Raw genomic sequence first — 19,597 nt, 5'->3', positions numbered from 1 at the left:
GAGCACTAATTTCTGGTTTCAACTCTAAGACAAACTGAGACACAAAAATTCCTATATCCTTCTCCTCAGAATATTCACAACCACTGTTCTGTTTAAACACCTGCAATACCCTTTCATAGAATTCACGAACTATCTCCTTCGGCTTTTGGGTAGTTCTCTTAATCTTTAACCAATCAGTATCTCTGGGAGGTATTTTTTCATTCAAAATGGTCATTACTTGATCATATTTTTCCATCACCACAGGCAATGGTGTATCAGTTCCTTTCTCCCTTTGAAGTTCTGATTTTGGCCACTGTACTTCTACCTTGTATTCAGGCCATCAGTAAGCTGGAACCATAATGTCAAGAAATGTATCCTGGTCTCTCCACAATAACTCCGGAATCTTTATAAACCGTTCCACTTGTGCATACCATTGCGCAGGCTTGTCTAACCATTTTTTTATTTTTTTTGTAAATGCTGTCAAATCACCTCTGTTTCAGGGGACCTGAACATATGTACCTCCAACTACTTCTCTCAATGGTTATGCTGCTGCCTCATCCAACTCCTCGTATTATCCCTCACCTTCTCTCTTCTTTTAGTGCTTCTTTGCCCATCTAGTTTTCAACTTTTGCACATCCTTCAACTTCGTATCCACTTACGTTATTCAGTAATGTGCAAATGCATTCCTGTAATTCTCATGTTTTAAATTGCTTGATTATCCAACTCAACACTACAGCTATGATGAAGGTGCACCTTATTAGAAAGACCCACATCATATTTCTTTGCTATTCTTGAAAATCTATTGTGTACATTGCAATCCTCCGAGTAATCTCCTTGCACAGATAGGTTAGCTTAGTTCTCTGCATCTGCTCTGGATGATCAAACTCCAGACAACCCTTGATCAATTATTCTATCTTATTTTTTAATTTGGGAATGTCCAATGGTTTTTCTTTTTTCTTTCTAATTGTTTTGCTTTTACCCTTCTCACCCTTGTAAGTTTTTCAAGCCATGCTTGTAAACCTACATCTTCATTGTCAGTCAGTTCACTCGAGGCTAAAGGCTAGAATTCCTCCTCCACCTAGTAGAACCTGAAAATTTGGTGGGTGTCTCCATAGAACTAGCTGTGTGTTTCAGGTTGTTGGTACATTTCCAACAACTGGTGTCATTAAAACTTCTGTTCTTCTTTCAATTGAGGTGGTGCAATAGGGACCACTTATGTTACTACCGGATCAGTATCCATGGGAACCAGAGCAATTAGTCTTATCGCAGATGATGGGGCAATTTGTAAAACCTATAAGGGTAATTCTTTAGGGAGTGGATCTAGCTCCATAGGAACTTAGCTAATGTTTGACTTGCACTAGCACTTATCTCTCCTTGATCAGTAAATCTCTCAAGTGGTGGTCGGGATGACAGCATCTGTTCTAATATCTCCTCTCCCAAATCAGTATCTGACTCCTCCCCTTCTTGCTTAACCTTGCCCTTATCCTTCTTTGTATCCTCCAGAGCATTTCTATAATTTTGCATTGCACTTCCTGTCCTCCTCTAATACTTTTTCCTTCTCTTTTTCCCTCGCAACCTTTTCCCAAGCATATAATGCCTCATACTTCATTCGTCGAGGCGGGGGGCTTCATTTCGTACAATTTTCCCTTTAAACAATATAGGATTCTAATGTTAAATGTCCCATATATCAGGAAACGTAAAGCACCGCTATCTTCCGTAATTCTCTCTCATTATTTTAGCCATAAACATAAATTTAATCCATGTTCTGTAGTCATAATATAGGCCGGAGTACCCTCAAGAGGTGCTTCCTCCCCTTTCCATACAGGAATAGTTACATCCTTAAAATATTTCATAATGACAGTCAAATTGTTAAACTTTTCATGTAAACCCACATTTTTTTATTCTGTTCCTTATACGTACTATTTAGTTTACCAATTAAATGACCAATTTCACATAAATATTTTACCCAATCAAAAGACAGACCTCAAATGAATAATGTCCAACCACAGTGCAGCACAAGAAACCTCCTTGACCAATGACAGGCCGAAAGTACACCAACCGTCCAATTCCAGCATGAAACACTATGACGTCAAACTCTCTCGTAGCAGCAGCTCACACTCCTTCACAATTTTCTTTGCTCCCGCACACTCTTTCAATGTATCTTCTTAATTTAATTATTGTTGGCTCTTTCCTAAGGGAACTTAAAGTATACAATCACTCAAGGATATTCCGCACCCGAAAGTGACTTGTCGAACAGCGAACATTCACACAAATTAATGCAGCTTCACCCTTTTGCGCAATAAGGCTCCACTAACATTAACAAGATTAATCAAACCGTTTGTCCCTAATGTTACGGTTGGAAGTGATTGTACCTCACACCCCACATCATCTCTTCCTGCAAGCAATTTTAATGTATCCACAACTGTTTCTATATATGTCTATATATTCCGGGATCTTTCGACTTCAACAAGCCTGAAATCAACTTTTCCTCTTCAACTGCTTTTCAACATTTTTCATTACTCATTCAGACAACCTGAAAGGAAAAATACATATACAACCACTACTCTCACTACTGCAACATTTCCGTCTTATTGATACTCACACCTTCAAAACGCAATTGCTTCACCACTCTGTCAAGATCTGGAAACTGAAATAGGGGATTATTTTAAAATAGCTTGGGTACCATTTTTTAAAAGCTCCATTCAAGTTGATGAACCATATCTCTGCTACCAGAAACTGCTGGAGTCTGATGATTAGCCAAGTGTGGTTTCAATGTTTAAAACAGTCCACTTACTGACTTCTTCCTTGGTAACTCTTGATAGCTCGTGACAAGGTCAATGGACCTTTGCCACCGTGGTAGGAATGGAGCTAGAACAAAGTCTAAATCATGCATATTTGATCAACAATAGATTTTTAAACGTTCAGTCAATGATGAGTTTGGATGAAGCTTCAATACCTTTTTTTAATCTTAAAGAATTTGTACTTTGTTTTTAACTTCTTCATTCAGTTTTGTTAGTTTATAGAAATCTCAATAAAAGATTGATTAAAGACAGCATAAATCAATAGAAAGTGTTCCATAAAGAGAATCATGATTAAACTAGCTAAAGGACCCATTCTAAATAGAAACCATAAAGAGGCCTCTTCGGAAAGGAGCAAGAGTGAGAATAAAAGACAAACTTCTCATAAAGAGTTGTTCTGGATTTTTAGCCGAGTTTACCACAGCTGCAGTAGCAACTTTCAATAATAGAATGATCTCTGCAGTAGCATTGATCATAGTAAAATCATTGAATAAAGATAGTCCCCATTAGAAGTAGCTTTTGGTAACCGAGCAAAAGATCCGCTCTCCAGAAAAGAGCCGCAAGATGGAAATATAGGTCTGGAGTCTCCCACTCGGTCGACCTCCAAGTGCAATCTCGTACTTTCTCTCTAGGAACACTCATTATTAAAAATGTATTTGAATATTGTATCAATACTCTGTTAGGTGTTGGACCAACAAGCCAATGGGATGCACTCATCCGATTGGGTCGTCAACTTCCGATGTCTCTTCTCTCTGTTCCCCTCGGTACAAAATTCACACGATTCTAATGCATAATTCTAACATAAGATGCAAGTCGAGTTTTTAATTTTGAACTAATTTCCTACACGGGTAACTGCTTGAAGATTGTATACACCCACTGAGTTGGTCTTTTTTTTTAGGGGGGGGGGTGATTTTCCTATTTCTGTATCTCATGTTTGACTTCCTGTTGCTATCGTAGGTGTCCAGTTCTAAAGTTAAGCCCTGCTGAGCCAAAGCGGAATTTAAACTAGGAGGATACTTTATATTCCGATGTGCCATTCTAGTTTGTAAGTAATCCTGAAGTACTACTAGGCCCTTCACTAATAATGCTCTTTTATCAATTGACTGGATCACTTCTGTCACTTAGCCTAATTTGGCTACGATTGCGGAGCAATGAAAGGTTCATTTTGTAAGAATCAATTTGTCGGTGATTCTTTTACCACTTCGTCCATCACATGCACTCCTTTGTCAATAGTAGAAATATAGTTTTCCTGCATAACCGAGATTTGAGCATCTAGCTTCACTGTTTTGAGTGTTTAACGCTCCAGCCTCTACATCCAGAATCCTACTCCCAGTTCCCATGATGGCTTGAATGGTTGAGCTGATGGATTCTCTTGTAGCTCTTGACTTAATTTACAGAATACCTGAGTACCAGGGGAGGAATTAATCAAAGTTGAGCCATTAAGAGTGCTATCTAGATAGCTAGTTGAAATTAAAAAGGCACTACACAGTGATAGACAAGGGTCCATCAACCACTTAAGGTCATGTTGGTCCATATGAAAAGAGTCATAGGCATTCGTTGAATTTTCGGTGCCTTTAATTTCAGGGGAAAACAGCTTAGCAAAGCAATGAGAGGAATTTTCCTAGACGGGGGTTGGCTGGGTGCCACTTAAGAAGGGGGAAGATTTGTTGTCTTCCAGCTGTTTATGTGTTTTGGAGATGTAATATTATTTGTGATCTGTGAAGATGCATGATTATGCAAACTTGTTATGTCCATAAATTTACTGAAATCTGACTAAGTAGGTGATGTGAAAAGGTTGTTGTTCAGCCCAGTAGAAACGGGAGTTTTAGCAATAGGTAAAACTTCTGTGAAACTATCTGACACAATGATATTAGATTGATTGAATGAGACGTGCCTTTGCTTTCTACAAAGTAGTTTGTTATTTTATTCAGAGGCGATATTCTCTTAGCTTTAGTTTGTAGGGACACAGATTGTGGTTACAGGAGCTCTGGTGAACCTTTCTGTAGCGAAGGAAGTCAATGTAGAGATTTATTTACCTGCTCTGTAGGAAAATCACAAGTGATTTTGGCTTGTCCTTTTTTGAGCCTGTTCGAGATACTTCCAGGTGCTAGCCATTTCTATTCTGATGCTCGCACTGGGAGTGGGGGTGTGAGGGGAGCGCAACGGCTACTTGTTAGATTTCCTGGGATTACCAGGGTTCTTTATTGTCCTATGTGTGTGTTTTATTACATTATGGCTCCTAATTAGTGTTTTAGAATTTATAATTTGTCTGCTTGGTTGAGTGCCACTTGTTTCTTCCCCGCATGCTACTTTGGGAGTGCCAGTGCCTCAATTAATTTTGAAGTGTAGCAGTATGCGCTTGATCTTTTAGACTTAAGTGAGCCGAGACAGCTAGCGTATAAGTATACAGTTCTAGTTGTCCACACGTTGTGCACCAGTTGACTACAGTAATCCAAATTAGAACATTGGAACGTTGGCAGCTCCATTGAAGACAATGGAGCGCTCCGGGCTAATACTGGCTGGTATAAGCCCGGAGCTCCAACATTCCAATGATTGTCTTTGTTCACAGCTCTGGCTGTGAACAAAGACTTCAGGGAGCCTGAGGGGATTTCAATCCCCTCGCGCTCCCTGAAGGGCTTGTTTTGGTAGAACATTCTGCCCTCTAGTGGCAGAATGTTCTAATAGCCTTATAGCCCTTCGTAGCAGGGCTATACCGCTGTTAATGTCCCGCTGCTGTTGTTAAAGTCCCTCGCCTTCGGCTCGGGCCTTTAACGCTGCAGCGGGCCATTAACAGCCGGTATAGCCCGCTACGGCGGGCTATAAGGCTATATTAGCCCATTCTTCGGCAAACCAGTTTGGTATAATCCCTGGGCCACCTCATTGCTGCCACGGGCCACGGAGGTAGTTATAGTATGCCAGTTCAATCAACAGTAGAAGTTTGCGTAGACCCTCCCAGCTGTGGCAGCTTGGGAAGTGCCAGATTTGCAGATTAATAGGGGGAATGAATTTCCTCGGATAACTTGAGGGGAAGACAAGGTAAGGTTAGACAGAATGCAGGTGCTGCCTTAGGGCTGCCTGCTACACTCAGTCAGAGCTGTCCACGGCAAGCATCGGGCCGGGAGCCATCTTCTCGCTGTGGGGGGTAGAGGGGGAGTCCAGTCCTCAGTCAGTCTTAGGCCTGTTTGACACCGGTCCACCCTGGGATCCTCCGCTGCAGGCACCGATGCCCGGTAGTGCAGCTGGCAGCCACTGGCTCTCTGGCGGCACACTGTGTGGCACCCAGGGGCTAGACTGAACTCGGGATGGAAGAAATAGGCAGCAGGAGACCAGGCAGAGGCAATACATGTTGAGCTCCCCTGGACGGATCACAAGAGGGGGCACAAGCACTCCTGGCTGGCTCTTGATGGTAATCAAGTGGGCAGCTAGTTGTTAAGTAGATCCTGTGCTCCAGCCTGCTTTCCTGCCTGTGGCATTGCCTGACATTACCTACTAACATAACATGAATGAGAAAAGCCTTGAGCCAACCGGACAATGGTTTGGAAGGAGCCTAGGTTTATAAAAACAGACACTTCTTAATTAGTTTTCAAAGGACCCGACACTCGTATGTGAGAAATAGAATACAAATGTGCATTTGCACGTATAAGGCACTCAAGATGTGAAATTCTGAAACAGAGTTAACACTGCAAAGTAGAAAACCAAAAGAACAGAACCAACAAGAACCATAAAAATGGAGAAAAATCATTACAGTGATGCAAAACAGAAAGGGGGTGACAAACCCACTGACAAATGGGAATCACAAGCTTTGCAGTATGCCAGTCCTTTACCTCCGAATGTTTACATTTGTTTCAGTGTGAGCGCACTGCGTTCTTGTAGTCTTCTAATTCACCCTTTACAGTTTTCCTTTTAGAATTTAATCGCTGTCATTGTGTACAGTATTCATCAGTATAACCCCCGTTCTCCACCCTCCTCGTTTGTTTGCAAATTGCTTCAAATTGCATATATAGTTTACCTCATGCCTTCATATTATGCCCCCTCGTTAGCAGTAAGATATAAAGTTACCATGTTATTAGGAATCTGACATTGCCAAGAAGTGAGTAAGTGTTCAGATGGCTCCACTGTAAACATAAAAGTTGCATTAAATCTTACTGGTTCCTTTTACTTAAATTGATTATCTCACAACATTATTGTCTTGCCAACTCCAATATCTTCATTTGCCAATTTTTTGACTGGCACTTTAAGAGCATTAGTAAGCCTAGCCTGGTATTAGCTTGTAACTGTATATTTTCGTAATGAGCATATTTCTGTTGCACTATTTACTAACCACAGCTACATTTAGATATCCCATTCGATTGAATCTTATAATGTAGTATTTGTCTTTGTTATTATATTTTTTATTTGTTGTTCTTTTATAATTTGGTACAATAGGAGAGCCCAGAAAAAGCAGATTTTGGGTCACATCTGTGACGCCCAATATTCATATTTTGCTACAGGCTCTTTAATTGGTGTCTTAAGATATATATATATATTTATTTATTATGTTACTTGTGAACAAGGTCTTTTCAGACCGAAACGTGTCTGGAGGCTGCAGCTGCTGATTTAATTTGAGATTAAAGGATTGCAATGGCCATATTGTGAGTGTGCCTTCCGTTTATCTTTGTGAGAGACATTTTCTGTGTATTAAGTGGTGTAGTCCTGCCGCTAGTCCGCACCACCATCAAGAGCACCACGATTGCCTTTTAGGACCATTGTATGGGGCTATGTCGTGACGCGGCATTGGGGGCAATGATGCCGCAGTGGATCATTGTGGCATGAGTCCATACAGAATGTATGCACATGACTGAAATTTGAAACTATATTTGGCTGCTATCATGAAAAATGACATTGGCTTTGCTGTTATTGAAAAATGATCCGACTTCCCACTGGGGCTGTACTGAGAAATATTTGTTTTAACCCTCAAGCGTTACCACAAGGGAGGCGAACACTATATAAACTGGTAACTTCACTATGGTGTTATCAAATCATATTTGCCATTACCTTGTACAAGGTCTTATTAGACTGAAACGAGTCAGGAGGCTGCAGCAGCTGATTTAAATTGAGATTAATGGATTGTAATGACCATATCGGTAGTGTGACTGCTGTCTTTCTTCGGGAGAGAACTTTTCTGTGTATGTTTAGTGTGAGATATATATATTTATGTATATATTTATGTATATCGCACACTACTCCACTTTCCACTGCAGTTTGCCGCCAGAGACACAGACACCAGATAAGTGCAAGAGTTTCTTCTTTATTTTCCTTTCAGCAGCAAAATCGCCATTACGCGTTTCAGCCCCGGAGGGCCTTGATCACATGACGTGCATTTCAGCTTCACTACCTCTTTTCTATCATTTTTTCCGTTTTACTTAAAGTGACAAGTGCAATAACCTTAGCAGTTTGTAAACATAGAAGATAGACTGATCATTTGACATTCATTTCACTTGATTGCGATTATCAAGGTTTTTTTGATACATAGTCATATTGGTTTCAAAAGCCTGTAGATTTAGACAATTTACATCCATGTATAAAAACATAAAGTTACCATAAAATCAATTAAAAATGTATATCATTGATTTTCAAGACTGAACACCACAATAAAATGTGATCCCAAATTTCTATTGTGCAAATTTGCCTATTTATGTGTATATATATATTTACTGCCAAGTTAGGTCAGAGTTTTAATTGGAGGATGTTTTTTTTTTCCCGCTAATAACTTTTGCACAGTTTGACGAATCTGCACACGATTCCCCGAAAATATCATCCACTTTGACTTCTTCATTGAAAGTTTTCTGTCAATCTGGGGTCAAGAAAAAGGCTGAGGTCCCCAAAACATTGAATTCCCATAGTAATTGTCTTAGGAAAATTATGCTCCCTTTTACAGAAAAAAACAGTACAAAGGAAATACACCAAATTTGACAGAATCTTAGAACTTAACTCATTTGCTGTAAATCTTTTTGGCCTTTTTTGAGAAATTAGTGCTTAAAGAGGTGCTTGTTTTGGGCTTAAAGGGTTTAAAGTGTAAGGTATAGCTGAATGGTTGGTCCTCTGGGAGTCCCTGAGTACCAAAATTAAAAATATAATGGGCCATCTGATTAACCGAGGGAGTGTTTTCTCCCATCTTCCATTTCGGTACTGTGGTACCCCAAAAATCTGATTGGCTGGCCGAAACTCTGAACAAAATGCTGTGGCTGCAATTTTGGTACTCTGGAACCCGGACGGAACCCCAGCTCCCCGCTCCCAAAGGTCAAAACGAAAAAGAAGAAGAATTTGGGCAGTGGGTTCAGCGGAACTTCTGTGGGACCTCAGTACTACAGCGGAAGTCGCTGCTCAATCTTCACCCTCATTGTATTTTGGTGCTGTGCAAGCTTCCCTGAGGTAACTTGCATGGTACCACTGAAAGATGGGAGTGAAAGCTTGTGTGGCAGGTCCTATGGGAATGCCTCTGTACCTGGGGAAAAATATAGGAGAAAACGAAAGTGTGGTTTTGGGCATCTGCACGGGTTCGGGTGGATGGTCTGACTAGAGGCCATGCTTTGTGGGCCAACCCCCTTCTGTGCATGTCAAAAGGCTGACCAGAGCGGTGGGGTTGTGCGCCGGGCCAGGCCTCCCTGCAGCCAACTCCTACACTGTACATGACCGGAGATCATGCACAGCATAGGCGGTTGCGCACCCACAAGAGATTAGGTGCTCCCTGGGGGTTGGGTAAGTGGCCTAGCCAGAGGGCAGGCCCTGCGGCCAACCCTCAGCTGAATGTGATTGAAAAAGCCCAGAAATGCAATTTATAAAAAAAAAAAAGAAAAATTAAGTTAAAGTGATGTTATAGTTGGATATGATAATTGGATCATAACGTATTTTTTTTAAAAATCAATCCCAGAAATGTACTGCAAAAATAAAGGTTAAAATGACGATAGAGTTGGCTATGGAAATATGGTCTTTGCGTACCTTTAAAAATAAAGAAAGGCCCTGATAAAAACTAAATTTAGTGATGTTCTATATGTAATAGGTAAGGTAATGAGCTGTGAGTGGCGGGGTGCTAGATGTAGTTTAGCGCCAGGAAACCCAAAGTGGGTAGCTTAGCGCTTTATTAATTCCGTCAATAATAATATTAGTTAGCTTTCTAAACTAGAACTTTTGAATTTCAGTGTTTTCTTTTGTTTTTTGTTTATTTTTACACATTAGGTTTTATCTTAAATTAACAACTAACTATGAACACTTTTGACAAAGCCACATAAAATTACTCAGATATTTTACCATGTTTATTCATCTATGGGTATGAGTATGGTTAGTTTAATGCAGATCCATCAAGGGGTGGTAAAGCAGAAAAGGGAGGCAAAAGCAATTTATGTGCAAATAACTTTAGTTCTCTGCAATGAATATACAGGCAATTTGGCAGGATCTAAACACATATTACCCAGTGCAAGACTCTCATGGCCTGAGAACGGGGGAGCAAAGTTAAATTGGGGGGGAGGCGCAAAATATAATGGATTTGCTAATAACTTTGGTGCACTTTGACAGATCTGCACAACGCTGAGCAGACTTTTACCGTGTTTAGCTTACCTTTGATTTTGAGGTTAATGCAAACCCATCAAGTGGGAGGGTTAAAGGGGTGATTAAAAAGCTGCAGTTCCCATTTTAACTCCCATTGAAATCTTTGCTTTCAGCTATAGAATGAAACCCCGAAGGGAATTTTAGCCATCTTGGAATGAAAGTGAATCTTTCCTCAAAGAAGAGCTGTTGCTTGGTTTGGAGGAAACTGTTCTGTTGTGTTCAACAAATCGTCAATAATTTGTGGCCTTGAATGGGTTAAAAGATAGAGTTAACCGGACAGTTAATGTTCGTACTGTCTTCAAACGCAAATTTGCAGACTTTGGCAGGTTAGCAACTTATTATCAAAGGAACACATGGTACTCCTTCTCTCTCTCCCCTCAAAGCAATGAAGGAAGGATCTGTAGGACTGTGGCACTATAGTCAAGAAGCTTGCTTCTGGAGGTTCGTATAGCCATATTGGGACCCGTGATCTAGGCTGGGAGCTGAGAGTAATGTATTCAAGAACCATGCTGCTTGTGTTCCGTTCTTGTTAAAAGGAGAAATGAGAAAAAAGTGATTTGGGCGAGGATAAAAGGAAGAACATGTTGAGCCACTTCTTGATAAGAAGCTCAATGATTCCTCTGTTCAGGAGGACACACTTTGTGTATGTTGGGTTACATGTTCAAAAGACTGCTGACATTCAAGTGTGAACAACAACCATGCAAGATCTTAGTTTAAACAAATTCTAAGCTGACAAAATTTTACAGCATTGGGTGGTGTCATCAGTGTGTTGGTGGGTTGCAGTGTCTTGTGGGCGGAGTAGTATTCCCAGAACATACATGTACAGATTGAGTATCATGTGAGTGGGAATAAATCCCAGTGGAACTACACAGTGTGCAGAAATAGGTGGAGATCAAGGGGATTCCATCTGCACAATATTGTTTTGTTGTTTGTGATGGAGATGCCAGTGCATTAGTGTGGAGTGTTTCAAGTAAGACTTAGTGTTAGACTGTATCAAAGGCCGCAGGTAGGTTAAGCAGCACCAAGAGTCATGGATCGCCATTATCAGTGTTTGGTACGATGCCATCTGCTATTCGCTTACTAACTGGCACTTACTGGTGAACGGGTGATGTGAAGGAGATAAAAACATAGCTAATGTCCCGTACCTTGTGACTGACTGCTAGTTGGAAGTCAGGCACAAGGCATAATACAAAAACAACAGTTGATGGACAGAATGCAGAACAATGTCATACATTCACCCCAGTACAGAGATCTGGGCCTAAATCCATCGTTTGTTTGCTCGCCATTCCAGTTTGAACCCAGCCATATGCAAATTAGCCTTGACCCTGTGCCTCATGGGAACAGTCCAGCCCGAAATGCCAAGCCAGGTCCTCCCTGGACTGGAACCAAGCATCCTAGGACCGGTTTCGGTGTTTCACCCCTCTTCAGCCAGGATAGCTTGATTCCAGTTGCATGGAGAGCACAGGACTCACGTCTGAGCATACCCGTCTCACTCGGGGTGACAAATGCAAAAACAACAGTTGATGGACAGAATGCAGAACAATGTCATACATTCACCCCAGTACAGAGATCTGGGCCTAAATCCATTGTTTTTTGCTCACCATGCCATTCCAGTTCCCATGAGGCACAGGGTCAGACTGATTGGCATATGGCCATGTCTGAACTGGGATGGTGGAGTGAGCTAAAGAATGATGATGGATTAAACCCAGATCAGTTGACTGGGGATGAGTGTTTGATTTGCTCAAACGCTCTGTCCATCATCCGCTTTGGTATCGCTTTGTTCGCCCTAAGTTGGCAGGGTATGCCCAGACGTGGGTCCCTTGCTCACTTTGCTACTGGATTCAAGATAGCCTGGCTGAAGAGGGTTATGAACCCAAAACCGGTCCCAGGATGCTTGTTTCCGGTCCAGGGAAGACATGGCTTGGCAGTTCTGGCTGGACTGTTCCCATGAGGCACAGGGTCAGACTGATTTGCATATGGCCATGTCTGAAGTGGGGTGGTGGAGTGAGCTAAAGAATAATGATGGATTAAACCCAGATCAGTTGACTGGGGGTGAGTGTTTGATTTGCTCAAACGCTCTGTCCATCATCCCCTTTGGTATCACAAGGCATAATACGCCAATATATAGTAATTAGGGTACCCATTTCATTTCCGATGGCAGTTGGCTACATCGGTGGGCACAAAAGACTGGAATTTTTATAAAGATATTTGCACTATTGGAAGGTGAAATGAAAGAGTCAAGAGAATTGTGGAAGGATCCAAGCAACAATCTTTACAGATCACCCCTTTTTTCATAATACGTTTTTATTTGCATTCGAAATAAAGAGAAGCAATAATGATTGACAGATATACGGATAAACATTCATCCAGTTTGGGAAATTCCTCACACATCTGTAGTTATAAAGAATTTTGAAATTCATACATCCCTACTTAATATCATGTTACAGTAGTCATATATGTGAACATTTTGTTTGCAAGACCTAGATTTCGCACTGCTCTCTACCGGACTTTAATTCAGAAGGGTCTCTCCTTTTAGCATTGTGCATTGAAGGCTTGTACTTGCTGCATATGTGTAGTCCTATTCATGTTGTCTGTGGATTTTATATTTTGACAGTGAGTCATTGTGTCTATGTTGACACTTCAGTTGAAACAGTTTCTAATGTAAAATTTAGAGCAAACAGTGCAACTAGAGGCGTGCCTTTGATTCCCTTTGCATTGTTGGGTTATGCTATGTCTCTTCGTATTGTCCCAACAATGTTGGTCATTTTCTTCATGATGCACCCTGTATGAGCAACAAGAACAAACTCCTGCATGGCGGAATCATGGATATTGCGATGTGCTAATCTTGGAGCTGGCGCTTAGCATTCTTCAGCGATACCGAACTAAAAGCTGCAGGCACTGATGATGGTTGGCCGCAGCCTAAAGAACATCTAAATGGCCGGCTGTTTATTAGTACACTCAGTGCAACTTTGCGTGCCAAGAAGAAGCTACCTGAGAGCATGCACATGCAGAGGAACAGCTATGTCTATCGGTGTTTGTATGGTGACCTCCAGTAGATGTTGGAAGGATTTGAGACTTGTATCCAAACAAATAGTGATGGAATTATTTTCAATATCGCATAAGTCATCAAGCAGCACAGTAAATTAGCAGGAAATAATTGTTATTGCATTGATTGAGGAAAGAAGGTTGGCGAGACTTTAATCATTTATCTCTGTGATACTGATGACAAATATGAGAGCACTACCTGCAATGTTATTGACATAGAGAATTTGTGAGAAGTGTTGATGCAAAGAATTTGTCACACTGATATTCATGCAGATTTAAAATGCTGAAAGTCATGCCAGAAGCTAGTTTTCTTATAGTTCTGATATGGTTTGAAATTTTCTTACCGGAAAACTTTAGAGAAGCTGTTGAAAAATAATGAAGTAGGGCAATTTCTGACTGTTAGTGCTTTGAATTGATTGTAGATCTTATCGCAGCAATTAGAATCTATTTCTAGTCTATATCACTTGTGGCCAGCTAGTGACTGTAGTGATGTTGAGTCTGAGGCAGGCTTAACATCATTGATGCTGTTGTCCTAGTGACAATGCTTTCTTCGGGTTGGTAGTTTGTAGTGAATTAAATCAGCTTGACAATTGGTAAAGGCGTAACTATTAGGTTGTGACATTGCCTTTAAGTGGATACTTACTTTTGAGAATTGTTTCCAGTGATTTTACTGAATAGCGCCAGTGGGAATAGATGTAGCTTTGTTGCTAGCAAAATAAACGAGACCGAAGGTCTGCAGATTGAAAACGTTGAATCTGCAGATGTTCTGCTCCTCAAGATCTGCAAAGATGTCTACATCTGACACCAACTCCTGCCACCATCAACCATCAGTTTCCACCTTCCCTGTGCATGGGACACTAGTGACTATTCATTTTGGATTCGGGTGCTTGTTATGTACAGCTGTCAAGCAGAGCAAAAGCTAAATCTGCTTAATTTGTGGCAGTGGTTGCAGGGAGTGGGCAATGGGCATTGGCTGCCATTTCTGGGTACCAGTATATAATTTGCATCATCAGACTCTGACTCACAGCAAGAGAGTGAAGGGTAGAAAGGGAGAAATATTTGAAAATAGTGTCCAAGGGAAGAACCAGACATTAAAAAGAACCTGTATGAGTGAGAAAGAGGCAGGAAGAGTACGGTGGAGGCAGAAATAGTACGGTGGTACTAGAAAGAGCTCTGAAGTGGAATCAAGACTAGGCATCCTTGGCAGACTCCTAAGAAAACGTTTGGCCTCCTGCACTTGTATTTTTACTGCGTAAACACAGAAGAAGTCAAAGCAAAACCAGAGGGAGGATGGTGGGGGGGGGCACGGGCAAACAGTGGACAGTCAAAATGTTCTGATAACTCCAACCAGTCTCATGCTCAGTTTGTGATTTGGAAATCAGGCCATACTAATGAATCTAATAAATCCAGAATTAAAGGTACGCATTTTTTGTCTGTGTTTTTAAGAGTATATCTCAAATCTCCATTGTACAAGGCGTTTACGCTTCTCAACCAGTTATAAATGCATGCCGACTTTGGTGAAATTCCTTCATTAGGTTTTGCTTCATTGGTTCTTGATGCCAGTAGTTAAATTGATTCGAAGAAAAAAAACATTTGGGACACCCACAATGCTGCCAAAACTACTTGTATTGCACAAAATATTTTTGGAAACGTTTGACCTAGATAGATGTTGTCAGGGGGGAAAAAAAATCAATCAAAAATAAGGTAGTCACTATTTTCAAATTCATAATGAAAGATTTTAAGGAATAAGTTTTATGTAATATTCAATTTAGTATTGCTGCATTGTTTTAGTGAATAGTTTAGTAATTTATAGTGAATCCTACTTGAGATGTATGGCACATTCACAAAATGTTTTTAGGCTTTACAGATGATTTCCGATTTATAGTTTCTCCAATCAAATTGGTCGATTCATCACCTAACAAATCTATGAATAATTTAACTCTTCTGGAATCACATCTCTTTTTACTATTTATAGCGAGTATATTGGTATCTGATAGAGACTTATAGCCTCAGATTCCATACCTGAGAATATTCCCCAAGTGCCAGACTGGATTTGGAAATTTTCGACCAGTACCTCTGCACGCAGGTAAGTAGCGTCGTTTGGCTAGGCATTGTCTGCTTCATCCAAGCCGGAAGTGACGTGCATGATGCCTATATAGGCACCACCCCAGTGTGCTGACATCAGTTCTTTTTTTTCTACACCATCAGTGCAGATCCAGAGAGAGCTACCTCTGTCTGCATTTTGGGCAACTTTTTCGGATATTTTATCGAGTCCTTTTGAGGCTTTGTCTTCCAGTGTGTTAAAACCCTGTGGTTCCTGTCACAGACAGATCCCCATGTGGTTTGTCTCTAGTGCTTGGAGCTGCACCATGACTCCAAGGCTTGTGAGGACTATTGGGCCATGAACCCCAAGACACTGCAGGAGCATTCCTTGAAGTTTCTGGTTGCCCCATGCCGGTTACTTCCATGCCGTTTCAGGTCCTGGTCACAAGGTAGGTCCCGGGCCCATTTGCAGAGCCTTTCCAGGCGCTCATAATCGAGCTCTAAGTAATCCGGTAAGCCCCACTAGAAGTCAAAGAAGTCCAATAAGTCAAAGCGCTCTTCAACTTTGCCACGTCTGTCCAAGTCATTGGACGGGCTGATCTGTTTGCAGCCCCACCTCCTGGGAGATATTGCTTGGGTATCTATTTTAAGGTAAGGAATCTGCGGCTAAAAATCTTTACCAAATAAACAAGGTACTTACCTTCGGTAACTCCTTATCTGGTAGAGACTTTATCTAGCCACAGATTCCTTACCGCACCTCCTATTTTCCCCACTCTGTGAACGGATTTGTTTATGTAGGGTAACCCTTGTTGGTTCCTAGCGTCTGCACACTGGTACATGTGCATTCTGTTGTGGCTCTGTGCTTCTGCCGCGGAAAGGTCACGAAAAGAAACTAATATCAGCATGCTAGGGTGACACCTATATAGGCACTGCACATGTCATTTCGGCACAGAAAATTCCTCCGACAAGTAGCCGAAAACGCCACTTACCGGCGTTCACCGGTGATTCTCGCAAATGTACGGATCTAGTCTGACGTCTCGGGAATATTCTAAGGTAAGGAATCAGTGGTTAGATAGTGTCTAACATTTAAGTCGCTACCAAAGGTATGTAACTTGTTCCATTCCTAGGCTACTTGTAGCCATGTCATCTCTGCATTTTAATAGTTTGCATAGACGTCTTTGCTACCGGGATATGTTAAATCATTCCTCATTACTTGGTTTTATGATGATTTGCTCAAAAGGCTCGATATTCCTAAAGGTCATTTGCAGAGAAACTGCTGTTAAATTGTAAATTCCAAACCCTTTTAAGTGTTTTCCATCTGAACCTGCATGTACGTTTCATTTGGTTTGAGCATGAACGGATGAACAGAGAGAGCGGGCATTGAAATGCCAGCATTTTACAAACACACAGTAGCAAAGAAATGTTGTAATATCGATGCAAATAGATGCTGCTTCAATATATGTACTTGTATACCGAGGAAGAAAGGACGGGATGTAGGGACAACTTAGGAATCATTTTTGACTCACACTCTGTTCGTAAACGACCCTATATTTTTGTTATTCGAAAACAAATCTACATTTTTTCTTTCTAAAGATCTCAAGAAAACTCTGGCAGTTTTGCTGGACAACATTTTGCAGCGTATCGGAAAATTGGAATCCAAGGTGGACAATCTTGTGCTGAATGGAACAATGGCAAACTCTACGAACAGTACCGCCACCCCAGTTCCCAGCCCAGGAGCAGTTGAAAAACTTAATGTTGCCGGTACGTATGAAAATGGGTACATTTCATTGCCGTAGTTTAAAAAGTGAAAATTGTAAGTGGAGTATGGAAGCTTGGCTGCCTTTCTTAATCCACTGCCTGCATTCATCTTAAACAAGTCCTAATCACTACTGCATAGTATAGTTTTTATTTTTTTGTCCTGTGGGTACACCCTCATTATCGCAGTGATGATGTAGGCCCTGTGTAGAATAAAACTTGTCATTTCAAGGAAGATTTGGAGCATTCTTTTCCTCCATTTATTTATAGAATTTAGTTTGAGAAATGACAGTGCATGGCTGGTCATCAGAGGAAGGCTGTTTCTAAAGATGTTTAGGAAACCCATTTTTTATACTGAAGTGGTCGCTATAACATTCCAGGACAGTAGCAGTTATGTTTTTTCAAAAAGACCAGTTTAGCAAAACCACATCACTTCTTGCAAGAAAACACCAGACTAAAATTGCGCTTGGAGTGACAAAAATAGGTTGAAATTATTTGGCATAGGCTGGCTGTTGGGTCCTGCAAACCTTATAAGTAACCACATTATGCGCCCTTTATATTCCTGTAGCCATTCAGACAGTTTTCAGACCAATGTAACAAGACACATTATAGTTAAGTCTTATAGAAAAGGACATTTCTGAAGATGACGTTGAATTTTAACCCTATTTCCTCATCTGAACACCATGCTCTAGCCCTTTTTAGCCAAGACATTTTGATTTGACTAAACTTATACAGATATGATCAGTTCCGGTCAAGATAGCTTCAGGGAAGGTTTGGGCACTGTTAAACAATGCTTGAATCTCCACGAATTTATTCAAAAGTATGTGATTGCGAGGACAATTCACTGTTTCCTGCTTTAATAGACCTTTCCTCGACCTTTGACCAGGTAACCGTTCTAAATTATGGTAAATTGTACTGTATTTGGATCCAGGTTTAGGCCATAACGTACCCTGGTTAGCTTTTTGCATTGTTTTAATCTGAATCTATCTGCCAGGGTACGTTATGGACCAAAGGGGGGAGTATCTCAGTCATTCAAATTTTCCAGCGGGAATGCCAGTGATGTATTTTATCACTGATTCTTTTTGTCCTGTACATAAACTACCTTAATGGTCATTTGGCCCAAAGTGGACACTTTGTCCCTCAGATTGGCAGGCTTCAGTTACTTGCCCTACTTTATGCCGATTTTGCCATTTTATTAGCATGGACTCTTCTGATCCTTAAGCAGCTTCTATATTCTTTTGCTACTTTTATGACTAATCTGGAAATGGATAATAATTGTAATAAGGGCAATCTTATGATGTGTAGTGGTAAGAAGTTTACCTTGAGATCCATTAACTGGAATGAACATAGTTTTTCAGTGGTGAGTTGCTTCCCCTATTTGGAGTACTATTTATTTCCTCTGGAACATGGAAGAACAATGTCGCTGCTAGACGCCTCAAATATGTTCAGTTGATTGGCACTCTTTTTAACTTTATATCTCTGGTGGTGGGGGTAACTCGTTCCACCTTTTTTTGGAAATATATATTACTCAATGTGACCTGTGACCACTTAGGGTGCTGGCGTGTGGGGATATTCTAAGATAGCTTGCCTCCTGATGGAAAAAACTGTTTCTGTCACAGGTTAATTTTTCACCCAACCTGTTGCCCGTATTTTGTGTGCCTTGAGGAGCTTGGGCTATAGTATGCTGAAGATATCAGTCCCCCTGAAACTTTGGTTGCAAATCTGAAGTAACCCAAAGGCATCTCAAAACCAACTCATAATACAGGACTGTTTGGTTTGTGACCAGGGAAGATATATTCTGTGGCTCTCTTGAATTAAATCAAGTTTTTTAAAGTTGGGTAGACCCACTCTATTTGAAAATCATAATTGTATTAGGAAATCCAATATATTTTTGTTTAAAAACTGTTTTTATTAAGAAAGCAGCAGGTTGATGGCCGAGGGGGAAGTAAAAAAAAATCTATTCAACAATATTTTTTATTATCCACTACAAATGGCATGGAACCTTATTTGCTGTCCATGCCCAATTCATGGAAAGGGGGGCGGTTTATGAAATTCAAACTTGGATCTGTTAGAAATTTGTTGTTGCATGTTAGGTCAGTATATATGGGGGAACAAATGTACCTGATTGGACCGGTGATAACACATCCCCTCATTCGTATTCTTTTGTGCTTATTATATCAAATATACAAGATAGTTCCTTTTTCCGGTCTTGAAAATGCATACATTTAGACAATATAGATCTGCCTTGCTATTTTTACAAACTTTGTCAACTGCACATTTGCATAGCTGTTGGTTCTTTTTTTCAAAATGTACAGTCCGCAGCAGATCTAGAATGCAAACTTCCTGTTCCTCATCATTTCGTTATTGATGCAGAAATTTCCTTTTAAAGGAGC

The 19,597-nt window shown here is 40.7% G+C and overlaps 1 protein-coding gene across 1 annotated transcript in view; it reads left to right on the top strand.

Annotated features, from left to right (window-relative positions):
- The window catches only part of MGAT5 (alpha-1,6-mannosylglycoprotein 6-beta-N-acetylglucosaminyltransferase), a 603,388-nt gene that overhangs the window by 137,174 nt on the left and 446,617 nt on the right, over positions 1–19,597 (top strand). The window contains exon 3 of the mRNA XM_085647328.1: positions 17,043–17,210. Coding sequence (XP_085503454.1) covers positions 17,043–17,210 — 168 coding nt within the window. The remainder of the gene's footprint in view (positions 1–17,042; positions 17,211–19,597) is intronic.

This window comes from Triturus cristatus, chromosome 3_2 (assembly GCF_964204655.1).
Source record: "Triturus cristatus chromosome 3_2, aTriCri1.1, whole genome shotgun sequence".
NCBI lineage: Eukaryota > Metazoa > Chordata > Amphibia > Caudata > Salamandridae > Triturus > Triturus cristatus.
The sequence above is the reverse complement of the archived record's forward strand: the minus strand, read 5'-3'. Positions and strand labels throughout refer to the sequence as shown.